The sequence below is a fragment of the Oikopleura dioica genome, chromosome 2 (genome assembly GCF_907165135.1).
Source record: "Oikopleura dioica chromosome 2, OKI2018_I68_1.0, whole genome shotgun sequence".
Taxonomy (NCBI): domain Eukaryota; kingdom Metazoa; phylum Chordata; class Appendicularia; order Copelata; family Oikopleuridae; genus Oikopleura; species Oikopleura dioica.
In genome coordinates this window covers 11735671-11754989 of record NC_137292.1, presented here as the reverse complement: position 1 = coordinate 11754989, position 19319 = coordinate 11735671, and the positions used below count along the sequence as shown (strand labels likewise).

Genomic DNA, 19319 nt, shown 5'->3' with positions numbered 1-19319 from the left:
TCAAAGAAGAACTACAAAAGATTATATTTTGTTCGTTTGAACAAGTTTATTTTTTTGTCAGATTTGTTTTGAATGAATGCGTGTTTTATTTCAAGGAAAATAGAAGCTTCTGTTCGAGGTAAGGCAGTATTTATCTACAAAAACAGTCATGTGAACTTGAATGCAAGATCTAAGGGTATCAAAAACGATACCAAATTTATAGAAAAAATAATTCGCCATGATATCACAGCGCTCATAAATGCTGATTTAAACTGTTTACTGATTATTTTAAGATTCGTGAATTTAAGTATTCTAGAACCCAGGAATGAAATCGTAGGCTTGGAGAGTGGACATCAGAACGTAGAATAGCCACAGCGTGATCAGGAAGATGCCGGATGCCCATTTCTGTTTATTGGGGCCTCCTAACTCGGCATTGCCGAAATAAGACAGTGTCCGCCTTGCGAAAAGGAATCCAATGGTTGTGACGGCACAGATCGAGAAAACTGTGACGGAAAAGGCCAAACTACCAGCGGGAACTTGGAAGACAGATCTAAAATTAATGATTTTATTCTTTTTTGTTTCTCCCAATCTACTTTGATGAGCTCTCAAGAAGCACGTTTTACTAAGGGAAGTTTCAGAATTCTGTGACATGGCAAAAAATTTTTTTTTGATTTTTCAAGTGGATTTTGTTAAGTGATAAAAAAGAAGCATTTTGATATAGATTTCATCGAATTTGAGTCAGTAAAATGAAAGTTATTGCTCATTTAGTGTCTAAAAATAGCAAAACTTTGCGCGCAGTTTCTGACTCATCCGTGCATGGAATTTCAAATTTCTTTGGATAAATAAAACACTCCAGGCCTGAAATTCATGTGTTTTTTTTAATTTTTGTTTTTGATTAGGGAATCGCCGGTAAAATGCATGTTTATTTGATGGTGTCTGGTGATTAAAAATCGGCTGAAATTTGAGACGAAAACAGGAACGCGCAGCGACAAAACGGCCTCGAAATCAGGCGCTTAAAATAAGGCTCATCCCATTTTCGAAATGGAAATTTCGGAAAGGAAAGGGCAGCGACTAAACGGGGTCGAAATACGGCACCGCAAAATAAGTTTGGCCCATTTTCATCATGAATATGATCTTGAGTCATATCATCCATGTCTCCCCAATTTCGCCTTTTCCAAAAAATGAAAAATCGGTCAATCCTAGGAGTTATCAAGTGTTAGACCCACCATTCGACTCGTCTCAACGCGCTGAACAAAACTGCGCTATCAGTTTTTCAACCTCTTCTTTTACAAATATAGAATCAGACCTTCCACGTCGACGAAAATCTCAATCAAGTTCTTGCCATCTGCCGAGCTCTGATCTCGCCCGATGAAAACTTTTGATAAAATAATGAAAACCAAAAATGGTTCGGCGCTACAATAGAGGATGCACCATATATGGTGTTCTTGGCGGGTACTCCAGCCCCGTTCCTTGACTTTTAATTTTAAGGGGCTTGACGGCCCTTCGGGCCGTTTCAGCCCCGTTCCTTGACTTTTAATTTTAAGGGGCTTGACGGCCCTTCGGGCCGTTTCAGCCCCATTCCTTGACTTTTAATTTTAAGGGCTTGACGGCCCTTCGGGCCGTTTCAGCCCCATTCCTTGACTTTTAATTTTAAGGGCTTGACGGCCCTTCGGGCCGTTTCAGCCCCGTTCCTTGACTTTTAATTTTAAGGGCTTGACGGCCCTTCGGGCCGTTTCAGCCCCATTCCTTGACTTTTAATTTTAAGGGCTTGACGGCCCTTCGGGCCGTTTCAGCCCCATTCCTTGACTTTTAATTTTAAGGGCTTGACGGCCCTTCGGGCCGTTTCAGCCCCATTCCTTGACTTTTAATTTTAAGGGGCTTGACGGCCCTTCGGGCCGTTTCAGCCCCGTTCCTTGACTTTTAATTTTAAGGGCTTGACGGCCCTTCGGGCCGTTTCAGCCCCGTTCCTTGACTTTTAATTTTAAGGGGCTTGACGGCCCTTCGGGCCGTTTCAGCCCCGTTCCTTGATTTTTAATTTTAAGGGGCTTGACGGCCCTTCGGGCCGTTTCAGCCCCGTTCCTTGACTTTTAATTTTAAGGGGCTTGACGGCCCTTCGGGCCGTTTCAGCCCCGTTCCTTGACTTTTAATTTTAAGGGGCTTGACGGCCCTTCGGGCCGTTTCAGCCCCGTTCCTTGACTTTTAATTTTAAGGGGCTTGACGGCCCTTCGGTGCCCCTTAAAAGCCCCTTAAAATTAAAAGTCAAGGAATGGGGCTGAAACGGCCCGAAGGGCCGTCAAGCCCCTTAAAATTAAAAGTCAAGGAATGGGGCTGAAACGGCCCGAAGGGCCGTCAAGCCCCTTAAAATTAAAAGTCAAGGAATGGGGCTGAAACGGCCCGAAGGGCCGTCAAGCCCCTTAAAATTAAAAGTCAAGGAACGGGGCTGAAACGGCCCGAAGGGCCGTCAAGCCCCTTAAAATTAAAAGTCAAGGAACGGGGCTGGAGTACCCGCCAAGAACACCATATATGGTGCATCCTCTATTGTAGCGCCGAACCATTTTTGGTTTTCATTATTTTATCAAAAGTTTTCATCGGGCGAGATCAGAGCTCGGCAGATGGCAAGAACTTGATTGAGATTTTCGTCGACGTGGAAGGTCTGATTCTATATTTGTAAAAGAAGAGGTTGAAAAACTGATAGCGCAGTTTTGTTCAGCGCGTTGAGACGAGTCGAATGGTGGGTCTAACACTTGATAACTCCTAGGATTGACCGATTTTTCATTTTTGGAAAAGGCGAAATTGGGGAGACATGGATGATATGACTCAAGATCATATTCATGATGAAAATGGGCCAAACTTATTTTGCGGTGCCGTATTTCGACCCCGTTTAGTCGCTGCCCTTTCCTTTCCGAAATTTCCATTTCGAAAATGGGATGAGCCTTATTTTAAGCGCCTGATTTCGAGGCCGTTTTGTCGCTGCGCGTTCCTGTTTTCGTCTCAAATTTCAGCCGATTTTTAATCACCAGACACCATCAAATAAACATGCATTTTACCGGCGATTCCCTAATCAAAAACAAAAATTAAAAACACATGAATTTCAGGCCTGGAGTGTTTTATTTATCCAAAGAAATTTGAAATTCCATGCACGGATGAGTCAGAAACTGCGCGCAAAGTTTTGCTATTTTTAGACACTAAATGAGCAATAACTTTCATTTTACTGACTCAAATTCGATGAAATCTATATCAAAATGCTTCTTTTTTATCACTTAACAAAATCCACTTGAAAAATCAAAAAAAAATTTTTTGCCATGTCACAGAATTCTGAAACTTCCCTAAGCGCTACTAATATTTTAATAAAACGTGGAAGTGCAAGGACATACCCTTGGCTTGCATGGTAAATAGCGGCCATCGTCCAGGGCAAACCAAGACCAAGGAATACATTGACAGAATTCGAGCCAGTCACGTTTCCAACGGAATCATCGGCGTTGGGCTCGTTGGTAGCAGCGATTTTGGAAGCAAAAAGATCTGGAAGGGACGTGCCGAGGGCAACCAGGGTGATAGAATTAACGGCGGCTTGAATAGGGGATTCAATTCAGATATTCACGAGATCTTTAATATTGATGGTCGTATGAGGATTTAGAACATCCGAAAGTACTGTAACTTCTGGCATATTCGTTAATGCTGAAATAGCAAACAATATGTCCACGTAGTCCGTCTAAATAATCATGTTCCTCGAAGTTGAAGATTCCTCTTGAATCTACCACCTCTTTTTAGAGTCGTTTAAATATTCAAGTGTTTGAATTAGAATCCCTGCGTTTAAGGCCAACAAGACAACCGAAAATATTCGCGAAATCCGAAATAATCGTTGTCATTAAACCAATCATAATAAGACTGCCAAAGAAGCAAGGAAAACCGCCGCCCATGTTTGCAGGAGGAATGATGGCAAAGATCGTCTTGAAGCCGAAGGTAATGAGATGCATGAAGTAATCAAAGCCTGTGGCGTTTTCGATATCGCCCCCATTGACATTCATTGCTTGAACGAACTGCTCGTACCAGGATTCGCCGCCAATTTCCATCTAGAGAACAAAATGAGTAATTAATATGGCCGGCCTTCAATTATTTAACGAGTATAGGTAACGTGATGGCCTATCGACATGTACCACATGTCTTGCTCATTTATTCAGGAGTATAGCAACTTCTGCTCAACCAGACAACGGTATATTAACTTCTGGACAAAAATAACGAGCTCCGAGTTCGAACTCTTGCCAACGACGAATATACGAGGAATACCGCATTTTAATAACTGGCCGCAAAAAAGGACGGGTCAGAAAGAATTATTGATCCTATATAAATGTAGCCGAAAACTTGGCTAGTGAGACTTGTGGGCAAACTTACCTTCGACAGTGCAACGTGAGTTTGAGCAGCAACTCTCTTCACCAAGTTTTTATATTCTTCATCACCGATAATTGTGACAACCGTTTCTCTCGTGTGACCCATTTGAGCGCCCTTGGAAACATTGACGATGGATACTTTGAAGGTCTCGTCGGGCTCTTTGTCTGGCGTTTGGATGATGGTGATCTCGATGTCGTTCTGAGTCTCTCCATGGTTAAAAACGAGTGTACCGCGGTCTTCCTTGAAGTCGCTTCCCTAAAAAGAACAGTTGGGTACCAAAATACGTTCAGCCAAGAATACATGTGTTGCGGTGATGCCTTTACATTGCCATTCAACAGATACAGTACCATCAGCACCATTAGTTCGGCACACTGGAAGCTAGAATAGAATATTAGTAGACACTCGTTGTTTGATTTTGAGGATACCTTGAGGACACCTTGGGATTCTTTACACATGAATGCTGGTTCTTTGAATTGGAAGGTTCCAGGATCTTTAAAATTATTGTGAAAACAAGGAAGAGTATCAAAAAGTGATATTCAATGTTGCTAGTCATCGTTTGATCTTACCATCATCATTGATGATTGTGACTTGGTTAATGGATCTGTCACCAAGCTTGACTCGTGGATCTGCTGCGTTGCCCCTGAATAATTATTTAATCGCCCAAACACTCAGTTTGTCGGACTACGAACAGGAAAAGTTTGACAAAGAAGGTCTCATCAGGCTCCCATTGGTCGTCATCAATAATTTCCACAGTTATAGATTTTTGCGTCTCTCTTGGGCCGAATTCAAGAACTCCCTTATTTTCAACGTAGTCTTCTCCCTTCGTCGCTGTGCCGTCGATCGTTTCATAGCTAGAATTTAAATAAATGATTTGATTCCAAGAACATCTGGTTTATAATTCAGATAATCTGAATTTCAGAGTTTCCAAATAATTTGGCCCATATAGAAATATACAACAAGAAAGACATATTCTCTGAGCAAATTCAAGTCAATTTGCGAGTTAATTTAGACCCTTTGCAAAGTGATTAACTACAAAATACACGCATACTGTACAGTTAATTATGGAATTTCTGGACATATTTTGTCGCACACTTTTCACAAAAATGTCCAGAAATTTGATACATAACCTTGAAAAAAATGTCCCACCACAATTGCTTAAAATTTTTCACGGAGGAAAATTAAACGTTTTTTTTTTCAAAAAATTGATTAAAAACAATAATAAAGTGCGATGAAGCAGCGAATTTTGCTTAAAATACTAAGATTCTACAAGAAAAAGTCTTCTTCGTAAATAGAATAACCTTTCATAACTTATGAATCATAAGTTATGAATCATAAGTTATGATTCATAACTCAAATTTGACTATAAATTTCGGAGTCGAAAATCTTTTTTGAGAAAAAATGTCCAGAAATTTGATACTTTTGCTTTTTAAAAGTGTCCCAATTAAACCCCTTAAAATTCGAAAAATGTCCAGAAATTTGATGTCCAGAAATTCCATAAAAAACTGTATTTATAATCTTGTTCAGGTCACTTACTTAATTCTTAAAAGTTAAAGTAAGAGTTGAGTTTAGTTTACGGCGAGAGATCTCGGCCGATAATTTTCGATGTTGAGTATTTGAGCGATTTTCTTACTTGCACTTAGCTGGAATTTCAACATTCCCGCTTCTCATGACTTTGAGCTCGATCTGTTTGGCGTTCTCCATGACCGAAGAAGAAGTGCAGGCAAAGTTGAACATGGCGAATTCGGAAGTGTTGTTCTTAGTCGGTAAGTTGGAGAATGAACGAGCCATCTACGTGAATTAATGATTAAACTAAAAAATTGACGGCCAGTCGCTCCGCCTCCCTCCAAAAGTGTTGGGCTCCAAAAATAATGTCAAGTGGAATTTCCCACTTTGACTCGGTTCTTCCTCAAAAATATCCGAGCAGTAAATTGACGCACTATCAATAGTTGATGGAAGCTGACGTGGCTCACTCATCCTCTTTTCAAAAATTTCAGCAAACGGAATTGAATTAATTTGCTATTGATATTGCGCAAAATTAACTGCTGCGTTATTTTCCTCCAGGTTGAGTATTATTTTTAGAAGGCAGAGGACGGCAAGATTGGTATTTATCCGCAAATCACATTTACACATGCGCAGAGTTGGTACTCGCCATGCGATTAATGGCATCGGTTAGATACACCTTTTTACTGCTGAGTTTTCATTGATTCAATGAAAGCGAAGTGTTAAATATTTATACAATCAGACGGAACGGATCTAGTTCAATATTCGAGGATATATGTTCTTGGTCTACCGTGAAGCTTTGAATGTGAACAGGGACTTACTGTGTCCTGAAATGTTGATTTTAGTTTTATGTTTTGATTTTAGAAGGCTGGCACTAGAATGCTTCTTTCCGGTCATTATGCCTTATGAAAGCATTTGAAACTGTCTATATTTCTACTGATTATTCTGAGTGGGTTATTAAAAGAGCAAGTCTATGCGTGTTATTTCTAGTGTTTTTTAATAAAATTGCGATCGTTTGCTTACTCTGGAGAGGGCTTTGTTTGGTTCAATTCTTGCGCCGGCGGTGAGTGTTCGTGTGGCTTGAACCCGGTACCAAGCTCGTGATCGGCCTTGCGATGGGCCTGAATAATGAAATACCATCTGAGAAAGTTGAAATTGGCAAAGTAAAAGATTTTCCTTCGATAGCTACTTGTAGTCAATGTTAATGACGCTATGAATATGAATATGATTTCAGTAGGTGAAGTAAGAACATGGAGATGACGGAACGACACAGATACTACCTTGCATCTTCGAAGCAACAGCGATAGCAGCAGCTTGTTCGTCGATCGTGAGTGGATCGCCTTCGAAATCTTTCATGAATTCGTCCACAAGTGCGATTGAATTGGGTCGGTTCTTTCCGAGAAGTTCGATACCCTCGGGAGTGTCTGGATTGTATTCCATGATTTGCTTCTGTCCTTCTGAAAATAGCCTTTAACATATTTCTCAACGAAGTAAAGATATAAAGCTACTGCAAGCACTTCAATCATTTTTGTTTTAATTAGCCATCTGACCATGGCTTCGGCAAAGGGGATTTTCACCGTGAAAGCATATGTTTGGTTTTCTAATAGATTTATATTTCCTTAGCACTGCCGCGTTTAGCTTTTACAATTTGGAACAGTCAGTAAAGCTGACAGATTTGGGTTTCGACCAAGAAGCTTAAGAGCTAGAGCATTTGCACTTGCAGCTTGAAAACAACTGTAGCTCAATTTTTACAGGTTAAAGCACTACAATAGCTCTGAATAAATGCGCAAAATCAATTTTACATTCATTATCAACGCTGCAACGCTTGCTGAGTCGCGGGTAAGTGATTTTTAAGGGTTATTTATCGGACTGGGAACATACCATCGTCATCGTCAGATCTGGTTTGTCCACAAAGCATGTTTCTGTCAGCCAAGTAAGCAACACCGACGAGAAGGGGAAACATGAGCAGAGTCACTAAGGCTTCCCAAAGATCAACAACGCCAGGAGAGATGAATCGAAGAATAATCAAAAGCCAGACATAGGCAAAGATTGAGAAGAATGCTGTAATGCCATAAACGTAGAATCTGTCGATTCTTCGCTCTTAAATTTAGAATTAAATTCAGCCGGACTGACATCGACATACTCTCTCCATCTGGGATTCCAAAGGTACAGACTCCAATGATGACCATAAGATTGAAGGCAGCGGATCCAACAATGGTTCCTAAGTTTTTGCATTAGTCTTCCTTGATATCAAAAAGGACTGGTAAAAATTACAACTTTATTTTGCAATCGCTGGGTAAATAAAATCATGGAAAGCAGTCAAAAAATTCCGGCAAAAACTTACGTCAAGTAAATATTGACTAGCGATAGAAAGTTCCGCTTCAAATGGTATTTGTTGCTGATAAGAAGCTCTCTTGCGGTGATTCATAATTCTAATTTAACAGCTGCTTTTTTTTAATGTTTAAATTTTATATAAACAACGCTAGAATTAAATGATCCTAACTTTCAGACTCATTAATGTTGTAAAGCTCGCTTTTAATAAATTCGATAATTTGGTTGATGGTTGACCATCTTATTCATCTTTCATTTCTCCTTTTGTGATGTTCTCTTTCTTTATCTCTCTTCGGAAATCTGTATTTTACCTGGACCGAGCGCACCAGTTTCGAATTTATTAAAGACGATTTCGATGATATTGAGGAAGATTTCGGGCATAGAAGAACCCATTGCCATCAGGGTTAGATTTGCCACTGTTGCGTTCCAGAACCGGACTTTGTGCTTTTCCGGCTGACCATCAACAAGGACAGTTATATGCGTTTCTTATTTTCGGGTTGAATTATTGCTCCGCTGTGCTTTAAATGAAATAATTGCAATCATAGTTTTTTGTATAAATTAATACAAATAAAACCCTATCCTTTCGATGTTATAACTTCAATACTGACCATAAAAATATCTGCTACAATAGCGACGCCAACAAAAAACCAAAAGAGTCCTGGTCAAGTGTCATAAGTTAAAATTCTACTCGTCAGGGAGAATATGTTCAACAGATGATGCATTGTCAAATCCGGACATGCAGCGATCGATGAGCCTGAGAAATTATTTAAATAATCTAAAATAAACCATTACTTATTCACATTACTCTTGTCCTTAAAATCGTCGAGTAAAGGTTCTTATTAGATCGTAAAATTAATGTTCTGAACTCTTTCTACTCAATAACAGCTCAAAACAAAAAGTAGTAAAGCTCCATTTTACGGACGTCCAGTTTTCAAACTATTTCATGGGAACGCGCGTAAATTAACGTTGCTCATCACTGATGAGTCATCAGAAAAGAGCTGCATTATGACACATTCCTACGAGATACATGAGTATTCTTATACTCATGCTCATATTTGATTCGTCGACGAGAGGAAGAATCATTCCCATCGCACATGTTGGATATGCCGCTGGATCGTCCAGGACGGACGAATTTCCATCCATTTTTCTTCTGGGATTTCTCTTATTTCTTCTTTAAAAAAACTTCGTCAAGCTCGAACGCGATTTCAAGAGCAACAATCTCTGAAGAAAAGGTCCGTCAATTTCGCTCTTGCTTCTTGCTCCTGGCTAAATATGGGCAGCCTCAACAGAGCGTGAATCCCAAAAAGAAAAAGGGGAGCCGAGGAGCGCCCCCGTGAGAGTAGAAGAAAAATACTGAAATGAGGAGAAGTTACAGGCTGAACCTAGAGCCACTGCCATTTGCTGAATTGAAAAAATAATTAAATTAGCGGAGGAGCCATCATTTTCAAATGATTGCCAAGTTGGAATACTATTTAGTTTCAAAGGAATAATTAAACTGGGTTCTCTCCTTCTCTTTTTTTTCTCTCGAGGAATCTGTCTACTGTTGGTTTAATCTTCCGTTTGCTTTGTCCATTTGTTATTGAGCGATACGTAAAAACGCTCGTCTTTTTAACGCTTCTTTCAGCAGAGCTCTCTTGTAGCGTCGTAAAATGATTTAAAAATTGTTCGGTTTCCACTATGGCGGCGAATCAAAGAGGTCACAAAAAGGGGAATTATAAAATTTTATCGGAACTCGATCGGTCGAGGATTGGGTGCACCACCGCCCTAGGGGAGATTCAAGATTTGGAGTAATGTGAGTTTTCGAAAATGCTCAATTTGTGAGGCATTAAGTTTAAAGATCGGCCGCTAATTATCTTCGCCGCTGTAGAAACTAGACGAAATTGGCTAATTCTGACAGAACGTCGTCTTACTTTTGAAATTGCTTTGTACTAATAATCTCTTAGTCTCTGAGGGATTCGACTACTTACGGACAGGGGCAATTCAGCACAGTGAAAATAATCCAATTAATCACTTTAATTCTAACGAGTGCATTCTCAGCTATCAGTAGTCTTGAGGGACGCAGACACTTGTCTAACCTTTCTGAGGTTATTCCGGTTTACTTTTAAAAGCCCTGTTGAAATGCCATCTTCTCAAGCGAGCGCAAAAAACTTTAAAATTATTTGGTCGTTGTTTTCAAAAGCGACTTTCACGGACCTCGGAATTTTTTCAGGGTCTATTGTGCCTCAAAGCCCTTCAATCAATACGACGTCTAGGAGACAATGCCCGGCTTAACAATTCCACCGCGGTTAAAGAAAATGGCGGTTTTAATTGAAATCTCCAATTGAGCATTGATTGATCATCATTTTGATATTGCAGACTCTTAATTACTGCCAAGGAAATAATAAACTTTAAGAATTGAAGTAAATAACTATCATTCAATAATCAATAATTTCCAACAGAATAATTGAATTCAAACCGATCAGCAGCTGTTATTCCCGGAAACTTTGATCCCTTTCTCTCTTTCTCTCGCGAACTAGGGTTGCTCCCCGCTGATTGAGAGTGGCTACTCTTGGTATTTTAGAATTTATCGCTCTTCAAATTGTGGTGTCTCAAAATCCCCTCCTCATTTTCCTCGCCATTAGATATTTTCTCGGTGACCTTCAGCCAAAGTGGAAACTCAAACTTCGATTGCATTCGATTGTGTAAACATCACTTCTCGGCATTTTTATGGAAACTTGATGGATAGACAAGCAGCGGCATAGCTTTTGAAAAATAACAAATAATAACTGTTTGTATGCTTGTAAGAGATTTGAACTATGTGCCGTGGTTCTCTAATAGAAACGATAAGTACGCGGTTTTAGAGAAGCAATGATCGTTAACTAAAAGTCATTTGATTATAACGATCGTATATTCCGGTTGTAAAGCTGCTAGACAGAAATTATAGCAAGTTGAATCTCAGCAATTCTCTTTAATAAAAAACCGTATTAAAATTTGCTGCCCGGAAATCTTAGGCAAGGTAAAACTGGACGGCGCCCAACACGGACCGCAATAGTTTCCACTGAGCAAACGAGCGATAACTGACTTTCAATAAATATCAAAAATTGTTATCAAAGTACAACGATTTTCGGCGTTGACGCTTTTTATGCATAAAACATTTATAAAGCTGTATTTGCATTTTGAATCAAGGTTCATTCTCTTTTTGACATCAGATGGGTTTGAGTAGAATATCAATTTTTATTGAGTTAATTCGTCAGTATTAAATAATTGCGGCATGTTGAAAGGTGGCAGTTCGATGAGTGGGTACAGGAATTAAAGGGAAGAAAATGGTGACTTAACTGAATGTTGAACTTGCATGTGAACCAGACAACTTGGTGGGTCTAATCGAATCGTGGGTTTCTTCGGCGGCGAGGGAGTGGAGGGCCGAGCTCCTCAGAAGGAAAGGAGCTCTCCCGGAATCGAGGTCGGAAGCCGTTCGAGTCGCCTCTGAAGAAACTAAGTGAGACTTGGATCCACACTTCCAATTTGAATTGACTTACCGTCCTCGGAAATTGCCCCGGAAGCCGCCACGTCCTCCACGATGACCGCGTCCTCTGCCACGATATCCACGTCCGCGACCTCTTCCTCGATAAGGACGGCCAACGTATCCTCCAGCAGCGACTGGTGGGACGCCTTGGCGATCGCCCCAGTCTTTTGAATGGCCAGATTGATCGTAGTCAGGCTGAAATCAAATTTGAAACTGCTTTCACAACCTGCCGTAAAGGTCTTGCCCATTAAAAATAGGTGACCACCAACCTTGTGAATGAAGCGTCCCATTTCTTGCCCGTTGCTCTCAGATCCTGGTGGATACTGGCAGACGCACACCCGAAATCCAGAGGGCTCTTCTTGGGGTGCTTCGGTCTGCTCTTCAATCTGGACTTGCTGAACTTCGCGTTCTTCGCTTTGCTGTCCTTCTTTATAGCACTCTAGTTCGCGCTCTGAGCCTCTGAAGAATCGCCTAGGTGAACGTTAAAGATAGGACATGAAACTTCTTTATTACCTGTGGTGGCGAATAGTTGCAGTAACATCAAGATCCTCCCGGTCACGTCGGACCCGTTCAGTGGCCTTGACGAGATCGTCTGGAGCAACTGACTTATCGAGATTCGGCATATTTACTATGCATACTTTTATAAATAGAAGTTAAAATAAAGGAACGCACCTTTTGAATATTCAGAATCACATGGCGTGCAAGGAGTATTGACAGGTACTGCCAGGTTATCTTGAAGAGAAGATTGCTCCGAATAATCAACTGACCGCGGTCTATAAAATGCACATCAACTTAGATCGCATGGAAATGGAACTTACTGAGCCTTTAGTTCCTGCAAGCGGCGGGATTGCGCAGCTGTGGGCTTATGGCCGGGATATGCAGGTCTGAAATAAATTTATAAAGAAAACAGCGCTCGTCTAAGGCTTTACCGAAGTTGTGGCAGCTCGTGAACTTCGCGTAGGGGAAGTTCCTGGTGTTCGCGAAATCTGATTGAGGAGAGTCGCTGGGAGACATCGCGAATTTCGAGTTCATCCTCGGTCGTGTACTCGTTGCTATTCTCGTTATTTTCTGAAATCGAGGATGAACATCTCGAGTTTATCTGATGAACTTACCGAGTTTGGAGGGTTCTTCGTTAACCCATTCGGGGGGATTTTCAACTGTTACTAATCCAGTGTGCTTATCTGTATTGACTCGGATCGCCGCATCTTTATTCTTCATTACTAATTTATACAAAGTAAGAATAATCAAAAGAAAATATTCTTACCAATGGAACTCTTTTCTTCTATGCGTGTGCTCGTTTTACAGGGGATAGGCAGCGGACTACGATTCTGTAAGAACACTGTTACTTTCGAAAATACGAAACTTACTTAACAGTTCCGTTTGGATTGAACTCTTGCACCTTGTTTGACTTTGGGAGGGAGGGGAAATTCTCTTCGCTGAGGTTGAGCTGCGGGTCAGATGAGTTGTCATGCATCGAGGATCCTGCTTGGTCGCGCTTAGGTAGGGTCACCATCTCGCCCTCGATGTAGATACTTACGTCAGTCGAGTTGTTGGGAACCGAGCCGGTGGAGTTGTTGTTCCCGTTGGAGCTGACGACTGGGTGAAGCGCTACTGGAGGCTGGTGAGGATGATACGCAGGGTAGTACTGAGACGGATAGCTCCAGTGAGGCAGGTGACCAGAGGTCATCAACACAGGCGCCCATTGGCCGTTCCCAAGAGGCATTAGCATCATAGGCGCTTGCGCCATTCGGGGCATCGGTTCTGAAAGCTCATATGAACGAACATAACTTCAATTAACATTCAAATTACCGTAGTGAAAGCCCTGCATATGCTCCCCGCCGGGACCGTGCGCGTAAAACATGGGTGCACCTGCATGCATAAAATGAGGATGATGCCGTTGATGCTGGTAGTACGAAGCGGCAAACTCAGCAAACCCTCCCGGGGTTGCGAAGGATCCATGGAGACGATCTCCATCGTCACCGCGAAAAGATCTCTGCGATGGAATTACAAGATGTCACATCTTAGGTGTGAGTGTATAAAAATGTTTCTAGAGTTGCTATTCCCGTTCCTCGCGCAAATGCTTGGGTTTATGAGCGTAGTCAATCGCTGGAATGGCCCGTTGAAAGGAAGGGGATTTCGATTCTGACGGCTCAGGTGTAGCCTCATCAGATTTTACGCTTTCGTTCTTTCAAGAGGATAAGAAAAGAGTTTAAAAATGTCATGAAAAATTGAGTGTTTATCTGCCCTAGCCTGGTCATCTTGGTCTTCGGGCGCGTTTTCCGTATTTTCGGCGTCGAAGGTCTCTTCAGGAGCGATCTCTTCGACCTCCTGAACCTTTTTCTCTTCTTGAGTAAGGTCTTCCATCAGAAAAGAAAATCGGAAATCTCTCAAGGACGAATATCGTTGTCAAAAATGGCGAAAGTCTCTCTTTGAATGGCGGAATAAAAAACACCCCGCGCGCGGTTTCTGTTCTAGCGAAATTAGGATCCAGGGAACAAGTCGAAAATCGTTGAAAATATCCAAGTTGGCGGAAAAACTTGAAAAGACGAGAAATGAAAGTGAACGAAATTGACGAATCCGGGAGCGTTGCTGCGGACTTTCTTATCGTGAGAAAAGGAGAGTAATCCCTAATCACTTTTATTCTCACTGCAAAATCGGGAAGAAAAACATCATGAAAAAGCAAAAAAATTTATTCGTCACTGCAAAATGGCAAATTTTCCAAATTGAAAGACAATTTCTCAAAACTAGAACGAAAAACCAAGATATTTTTTCTAGAATTTAAGCGCTGATTGACCTTTTCTCTTTGGGAAAACGCAGTTTTGTCTATTTTTTAACCTCGAAATGGTCGTCTATGATTTCATTACTAAGATCTTCAGAATCATCACTTCAACAATTGCAACCCTTTTTCGCGTAAGACTTCTTGATTTGCAATAAATCTCGCAAAGAAAATTTTAGATTTTGAAACTCGGCTTTATGATTCCAAAAGAAATCTTCCGCCTTCTGTTCAAGATCTTCGCCATTTTAGAAGAAACTGTTGGAATGATACTCGAGCTTTTTGAGGAGCCAGAAGCAAAACCGGTTTATCGAGACGATGGGTAGTGTTTTTGAAAATTCTGAGCAAGTTTAATTTCATTTTTGCTTTTAGAAAACCGATTGGAATGTACGATTTTCTGACGCCAACTGCTTCTGCTCGAGGAATTCAAGGCAACATGCAAACCCTTTTCAAGCCGTATTAATTTTGTATGCCATTTTATGCGAATAAACAATTTTTTACTCGAACGAATGATTACCTGGGTGTGCGAAAGTGGCGAAAGCGCTGTGATTTGGGAACTCGCGGTGTGGAGGAGGTGGAGCAGGGTGAATGTGTGGATTCACGTGGGGATTAGCCGCGAAGGCATGTGGCATCACAGGGAAATATGAGCCGATTTCTGTTCCGCTGTATTCGTATCGCCCGTTTTCCTAGAAATGTGCCTTCGTGTTCATTGTTTTGCTACCTTACTTTATCACTCATGATCAAGTCAGTTGAAATCGTCAATAATTACTCCGATAATTTATCTCTCGCTTCTCTCCGCCTCTCTCTGTCTCTCTTCCAGGCCCTTCAAAACGCAGACTAACGGGAGAAATCTCTCCATAAATCTGCAAGCAGAGGGGAGTTATCTGATGAACTGCCGGAATTGCTCTTTTCGGCGCGAGATCTTTTCGGGAAACAATAACACCCATGCTTGTCACAAAATAGAAGAGTTTTTGTTTTTGGAAAAGAAGACAACAAAGAGCGACAGTCCTTTTGCAAAAGAGGCACCATAATTATGATCTGCCAAAAAAACATCTTTCTGAGCAGTAATTTATTGCGAAGCTTTGATAATTCGATCAGCAGAGGAAATTGAGTAAATCAGCGCTCGTGGAACATGAAAGCATCCCTTGTAGTTGCCACCCTTATTATCATTAAATTGAACCCATTTTTTTTCAAAGAATTAATACCTTTAGCTGGTTAAAGACGGTGCAATCTTTTCGAAGATAGCCAAACCAATCACCTCCGTTGACTTTATCGATGAACTTGTCTTCGATGCATTCCCACAATTTCAAGCACCAATCGTAAAACACCTAAAATGTTTAAAATGATGCTGATATTTGGTTTGTTTTCTAACTGTATCATTTGTGTGCTCAAAAGCTAGAATTGTTGCGTAAAGAGCTTCAGACATCGGCCACCAGAGTTTATTCTCAGCTGTTACAGTTGCATCCATCAATGGCATGTTGAGAATATCAAGCATGTAGGTTATGCCTCCATGTTTCTTGTCGTAGCCTAAGTCTAGAGTCCCTAAGAGGCCTTCAAGGGCGATTACTTGAAGTCTTTCATCGTGAATATACTTGTTCAGATGAAGCAAGAACCAGGACACCTCAATTGAATGGCCTTAAATTTATTTTAAAATTACACTTGGGATTTATCAACACCTGGATTACACAATCGCCCAGCTGGAGTGGAAAAATCCAGTCCTTTTTCAAGGAGTGCGTTTTCCATGAAAACTTTATGCTCTGTCGAGTAATGAAGCTTTGCCGTTTTCGCTGCATCCTTCATGATGTCCATGTATTTGGACTTTTTGGTCTCATCAGTTTCGTCCTCATAGAAATCAACAGCAAGTCCACAAATGCACATAACATCGCCCAATTTGCTTGTATTTCGATCCGCTGCCTTTTTAGGGATATTAATAATAACGATATAATTAATAAAGTTTGAGAACACCATCGGTACATACCTGGCCTCCGATGAGGGTCGGATCCGCCATCCAAGCTCGAAGTTTATCATAGTAAACTTCAGCTTCCGCCTTTATCTTCTTCGCATCAAGTTTGGACTTCATTTCATGATCCTTTGGCAGCTTCAAAACTGCCTTGGAGAACTCTAAGAGACCCATTGAATAGAAAACCGCAGCGTAAGGCTTGCGCTGAAAATGCAAATGCTCTCCAGATTGAGTCGTTGAAAAAAACAAAGTTCCGTCGGCGGCCTTTGCTTTGTGCATGAATTTGTAGCCAGTATAAGCGACGGCAAAGAAGTCCATGTTGCCTGAATCGATATAAAGTCTTGAGAAAGTCCACACTTGACGACCCTGTTTGGTTGGCTCTTTTTCTGGAATAGAGAAAGTCAGAACTATTCTGATCTTTTAAGAGCCTGTCCCTGAAGCCAGTGGTACTTTGTTTTGTCAAGTACAGTGCCTTTCGCGTCGATACAGGTAAAATAGCCACCATACTCTTCGTCAATGGAATTCTTCGACCAGAATTGAATCACTTCATCAAGATTATCTTCCCATTTCTTTTTGAGCTTGCCCAAGCTTTCGATCTTCTTCATTCTTGTCTCTTGGAATAAAATAGAGATAGTAATTATGAAGACTGTTAGTAGTAAATGCTACGATTCTGACAGATTGGTGCCAAGGCGTGATCTCAACGAAATTCTTGCCTGGAGTGGGGTCAAATTTAGACTTTGACTTCGTCAATGGTGAACAAATTTCTGTGACATAGATTTGCAAATGTTCTGTTGATTGGTAAAAAAGTTCAAGGCAGAAAATATGATTTTATTAAATATTCTATGATCTGGGGTCATAAAGAGAACAGATTGTTTGCTGCTCAGTGAAGAACTCCATCGATTCAATAGCAGATTCTCGTCCGACTCCTGATGCTTTCATGCCACCTAAAAATGAGTTGAAAAATGTATTTATGATGAGACCTCACCAAATGGCATGTGAAGATCTCGAATGAGCCAGCAGTTAACCCAAACTGTTCCGGCTTTAATTTTCCTCGGAACTCGCTGAACACGCGATAGATTTTGACTCCAAACAGTCGCACAAAGACCGTATTTAGTGGCGTTTGCTTTTTGAATAGCTTCAGCTTCTGTCGAGAATTTATTAACAACAGTGACCGGGCCAAAGATTTCATCAGTCATCATCTGTAATCTATATGAAACTTTCTCTTTAGCAGTTACTTACTCTATCATCCTCTGGAACATTTGCACAAATAGTCGGATGAACAAAGAGACCGTTGGAAACATTCTGTGGCAATTCGAGCTGATCCTTTCCGTGGCCATAAACGACGTATCCCTTTTCATGAGCATAGTCAAAGAATCCCATAACTAAAAAAAGGAATGAGAAAACCCAAACAATAATGCAACTTTGTGAACCTTTATCAAAATGAGGTTTCCCACAGAGTGCTCCACAGCGAGTCGTTGGACTTCTGGGATGCCCGACAGTAAATTTTTTAGCTTCAGCGATGAATTTATCCATGAATTCGTCGAAGACGGACTCGTGTACATAAATTCGCTCTGTGCAAAGACAGACTTCGCCTTGGTTGGTAAAGCTGCTCATGGCACAGCCAGCTGCTGCTGCGGAAATATCCGCATCCTTACAATAATAAGTTTCAACAACATACTACCTTAAATCACTTACCTCGAAGACGAGAGCAGGGTTTTTGCCGCCAAGTTCAAGTGATACTTTCTTCACCATCGGAGCTGTCTTTTCCATGATTCTAGCACCAATTGCAGTTGATCCAGTAAAAGAAACAAGAGGTACATCAGGATGCAAAACAAGAGCCTCACCGGCTTCATGTCCATATCCAAATACCATGTTACAGACTCCAGCTGGGAGGCCGGCTTCAACCATAAGCTTGCAAAGCTCATAAGCCGTCGTTGATGTCATTTCCGACGGCTTACAAACGCAGGTATTTCCAAACGCGAGCGCTGGGCCAATTTTCCATGAGAGCAAATACAAGGGCAAATTCTTTAATAATCGTCAAGTAAAAATTGGAAAGAGATGGTTTTACCCAAGGAGAGATGAGTCCAGCAACTCCTACTGGAACTCGATTAGTTGATGAAATCGCAGTGAATGGAGTCCCACGAGCATTTTCGGATAGAGTTGTCCTTTCAGGTTCAGGATTGGAGATGACTTTGGCAAAGAATCGAAAGTTCTCCGCTGCTCGAGGAATGTCAATCATCCTCGCAGCACCAACAGTTTTCCCTTGATCTCGTGACTCAAGGAGAGCAAGTCGCTCGAGATTCGCGTCGATGAGATCAGCAATTTTGAAAATGTACTTTGGACCGGGTAACAGAGAGTTTCCCGAACAAGTTCAACCGCGGGCAGATTTATGCACACGAACTTGCCAGGAAGGTCAATAAAAGAGCGTTAATCCGTTCCTGCGCTCTTTTAGCGGGCGGCAAAACAGACCAACTCTCGAAGGCTGCTTGTGCGCTTTTTACGGCCTTGTCAACATCATCTGCCCTTGATCTTGGCACTTTTGAAACTAGTTTTATGAAGAAATAAAATATTAATTTCACCTTTGGAAACGATTTCAAGGGTCGCGGGATCAACAGAATCGATGAACTCGTCGGAAGGGAAAAACTCGCCATTTATAAAATTTTGAATTATTATCGGCTCCATGTTGAAACTTCTCTCTTCTGACAGAATGAAAATAATAAGATCCGTCAACAAAAGATATTATGAGAAGGGCTCGCAAGAGATATGTAAACAGTCTCAGGTCGTGGGTGTGCCAAGTCGTAACTGCGAGAATTGATTACAAATTGTAATCTCACCTTTCAATTTTTTAAATTTTGCAAGGTTTTTCTAGAACATGTTTTGTCGGATGC

General features: G+C 41.2%; 4 protein-coding genes and 1 long non-coding RNA gene across 12 annotated transcripts; 1 reads left to right on the top strand and 4 right to left on the bottom strand.

Moving 5' to 3' along the window:
• Positions 1-32: 32 nt before the first annotated feature.
• LOC145696637 (sodium/calcium exchanger 3-like) lies at positions 33-8867 on the bottom strand. 2 transcript variants are annotated; one of them, XM_081773708.1, is made up of 15 exons: positions 8780-8867; positions 8508-8684; positions 8009-8086; positions 7747-7965; positions 7146-7322; positions 6889-6986; positions 5996-6153; positions 5055-5216; positions 4932-5005; positions 4791-4855; positions 4666-4743; positions 4369-4620; positions 3788-4049; positions 3354-3546; positions 33-529 (listed from the first exon to the last, which is right to left on the bottom strand). In XM_081773708.1, exons 1-15 carry the CDS (start codon positions 8805-8807, stop codon positions 292-294), a joined length of 2259 nt encoding a protein of 752 aa, XP_081629834.1. In that variant the 5' UTR covers positions 8808-8867; the 3' UTR covers positions 33-291. The 2 variants fall into 2 exon arrangements, with proteins under 2 accessions (XP_081629834.1, XP_081629833.1); XM_081773707.1 differs by having other exon boundaries at positions 7143-7322; positions 8780-8866.
• Positions 8868-11385: 2518 nt separating this feature from the next.
• On the bottom strand, positions 11386-15358 carry LOC145699274 (uncharacterized). 7 transcript variants are annotated; one of them, XM_081776542.1, is made up of 13 exons: positions 15198-15358; positions 14989-15157; positions 13236-13459; positions 13066-13193; positions 12963-13018; positions 12811-12918; positions 12628-12766; positions 12517-12582; positions 12371-12471; positions 12212-12326; positions 11968-12169; positions 11712-11893; positions 11386-11667 (listed from the first exon to the last, which is right to left on the bottom strand). In XM_081776542.1, exons 1-13 carry the CDS (start codon positions 15207-15209, stop codon positions 11553-11555), a joined length of 1617 nt encoding a protein of 538 aa, XP_081632668.1. In that variant the 5' UTR covers positions 15210-15358; the 3' UTR covers positions 11386-11552. The 7 variants fall into 7 exon arrangements, with proteins under 7 accessions (XP_081632668.1, XP_081632669.1, XP_081632663.1 ...); XM_081776543.1 differs by having other exon boundaries at positions 12963-13026; positions 13098-13193; XM_081776541.1 differs by having other exon boundaries at positions 11387-11667; positions 12963-13026; positions 13071-13193.
• On the top strand, positions 14539-14972 carry LOC145699275 (uncharacterized). Its single transcript, XR_014133993.1, has 3 exons — positions 14539-14608; positions 14654-14793; positions 14844-14972. It is a non-coding gene; the product is annotated as an uncharacterized LOC145699275 (long non-coding RNA).
• A 171-nt stretch (positions 15359-15529) lies between the features above and the next one.
• Positions 15530-17077, bottom strand: LOC145698290 (N-acylglucosamine 2-epimerase-like). Its single transcript, XM_081775490.1, has 6 exons — positions 16860-17077; positions 16450-16797; positions 16148-16385; positions 15844-16106; positions 15677-15799; positions 15530-15630 (listed from the first exon to the last, which is right to left on the bottom strand). Exons 1-6 carry the CDS (start codon positions 17034-17036, stop codon positions 15541-15543), a joined length of 1239 nt encoding a protein of 412 aa, XP_081631616.1. The 5' UTR covers positions 17037-17077; the 3' UTR covers positions 15530-15540.
• A 194-nt stretch (positions 17078-17271) lies between these two features.
• Positions 17272-19148, bottom strand: LOC145696752 (2-aminomuconic semialdehyde dehydrogenase-like). Its single transcript, XM_081773835.1, has 8 exons — positions 19011-19148; positions 18858-18967; positions 18500-18766; positions 18127-18456; positions 17862-18081; positions 17671-17813; positions 17417-17630; positions 17272-17375 (listed from the first exon to the last, which is right to left on the bottom strand). The coding sequence occupies exons 1-8, from the start codon at positions 19111-19113 to the stop codon at positions 17272-17274; spliced, it is 1491 nt and encodes a 496-aa protein (XP_081629961.1). The 5' UTR covers positions 19114-19148.
• Between the last annotated feature and the right edge of the window lie 171 nt (positions 19149-19319).

Excerpts from the sequence above, each read along its gene's own strand:
- LOC145696637 (XM_081773707.1), bottom strand. The coding sequence starts at position 8,807 with ATGGTCAGTATTGAAGTTATAACATCGA. Across the intron at positions 3,547-3,787 it reads TTGTCTTGTTGGCCTTAAAC|CCGCCGTTAATTCTATCACC; the intron begins GCAGGGATTCTA and ends CCCCTATTCAAG. Across the intron at positions 530-3,353 it reads ATTTACCATGCAAGCCAAGG|ATCTGTCTTCCAAGTTCCCG; the intron begins GTATGTCCTTGC and ends CATTAATTTTAG.
- LOC145699274 (XM_081776536.1), bottom strand. Across the intron at positions 12,583-12,627 it reads CACGAGCTGCCACAACTTCG|ACCTGCATATCCCGGCCATA; the intron begins GTAAAGCCTTAG and ends AATTTATTTCAG. Across the intron at positions 12,472-12,516 it reads TTGCAGGAACTAAAGGCTCA|ACCGCGGTCAGTTGATTATT; the intron begins GTAAGTTCCATT and ends TGCATTTTATAG.
- LOC145698290 (XM_081775490.1), bottom strand. The coding sequence starts at position 17,036 with ATGAAGAAGATCGAAAGCTTGGGCAAGCTCAAAAAGAAATGGGAAGAT. Across the intron at positions 16,798-16,859 it reads ACCACTGGCTTCAGGGACAG|GGTCGTCAAGTGTGGACTTT; the intron begins GCTCTTAAAAGA and ends CCAACCAAACAG. Across the intron at positions 15,800-15,843 it reads TTGAGCACACAAATGATACA|GTGTTTTACGATTGGTGCTT; the intron begins GTTAGAAAACAA and ends TAAACATTTTAG.
- LOC145696752 (XM_081773835.1), bottom strand. The coding sequence starts at position 19,113 with ATGGAGCCGATAATAATTCAAAATTTTATAAATGGCGAGTTTTTCCCT. Across the intron at positions 18,082-18,126 it reads ACCCTGCTCTCGTCTTCGAG|GATGCGGATATTTCCGCAGC; the intron begins GTAAGTGATTTA and ends TATTATTGTAAG. Across the intron at positions 17,631-17,670 it reads ATGTTCCAGAGGATGATAGA|ATGATGACTGATGAAATCTT; the intron begins GTAAGTAACTGC and ends TATAGATTACAG.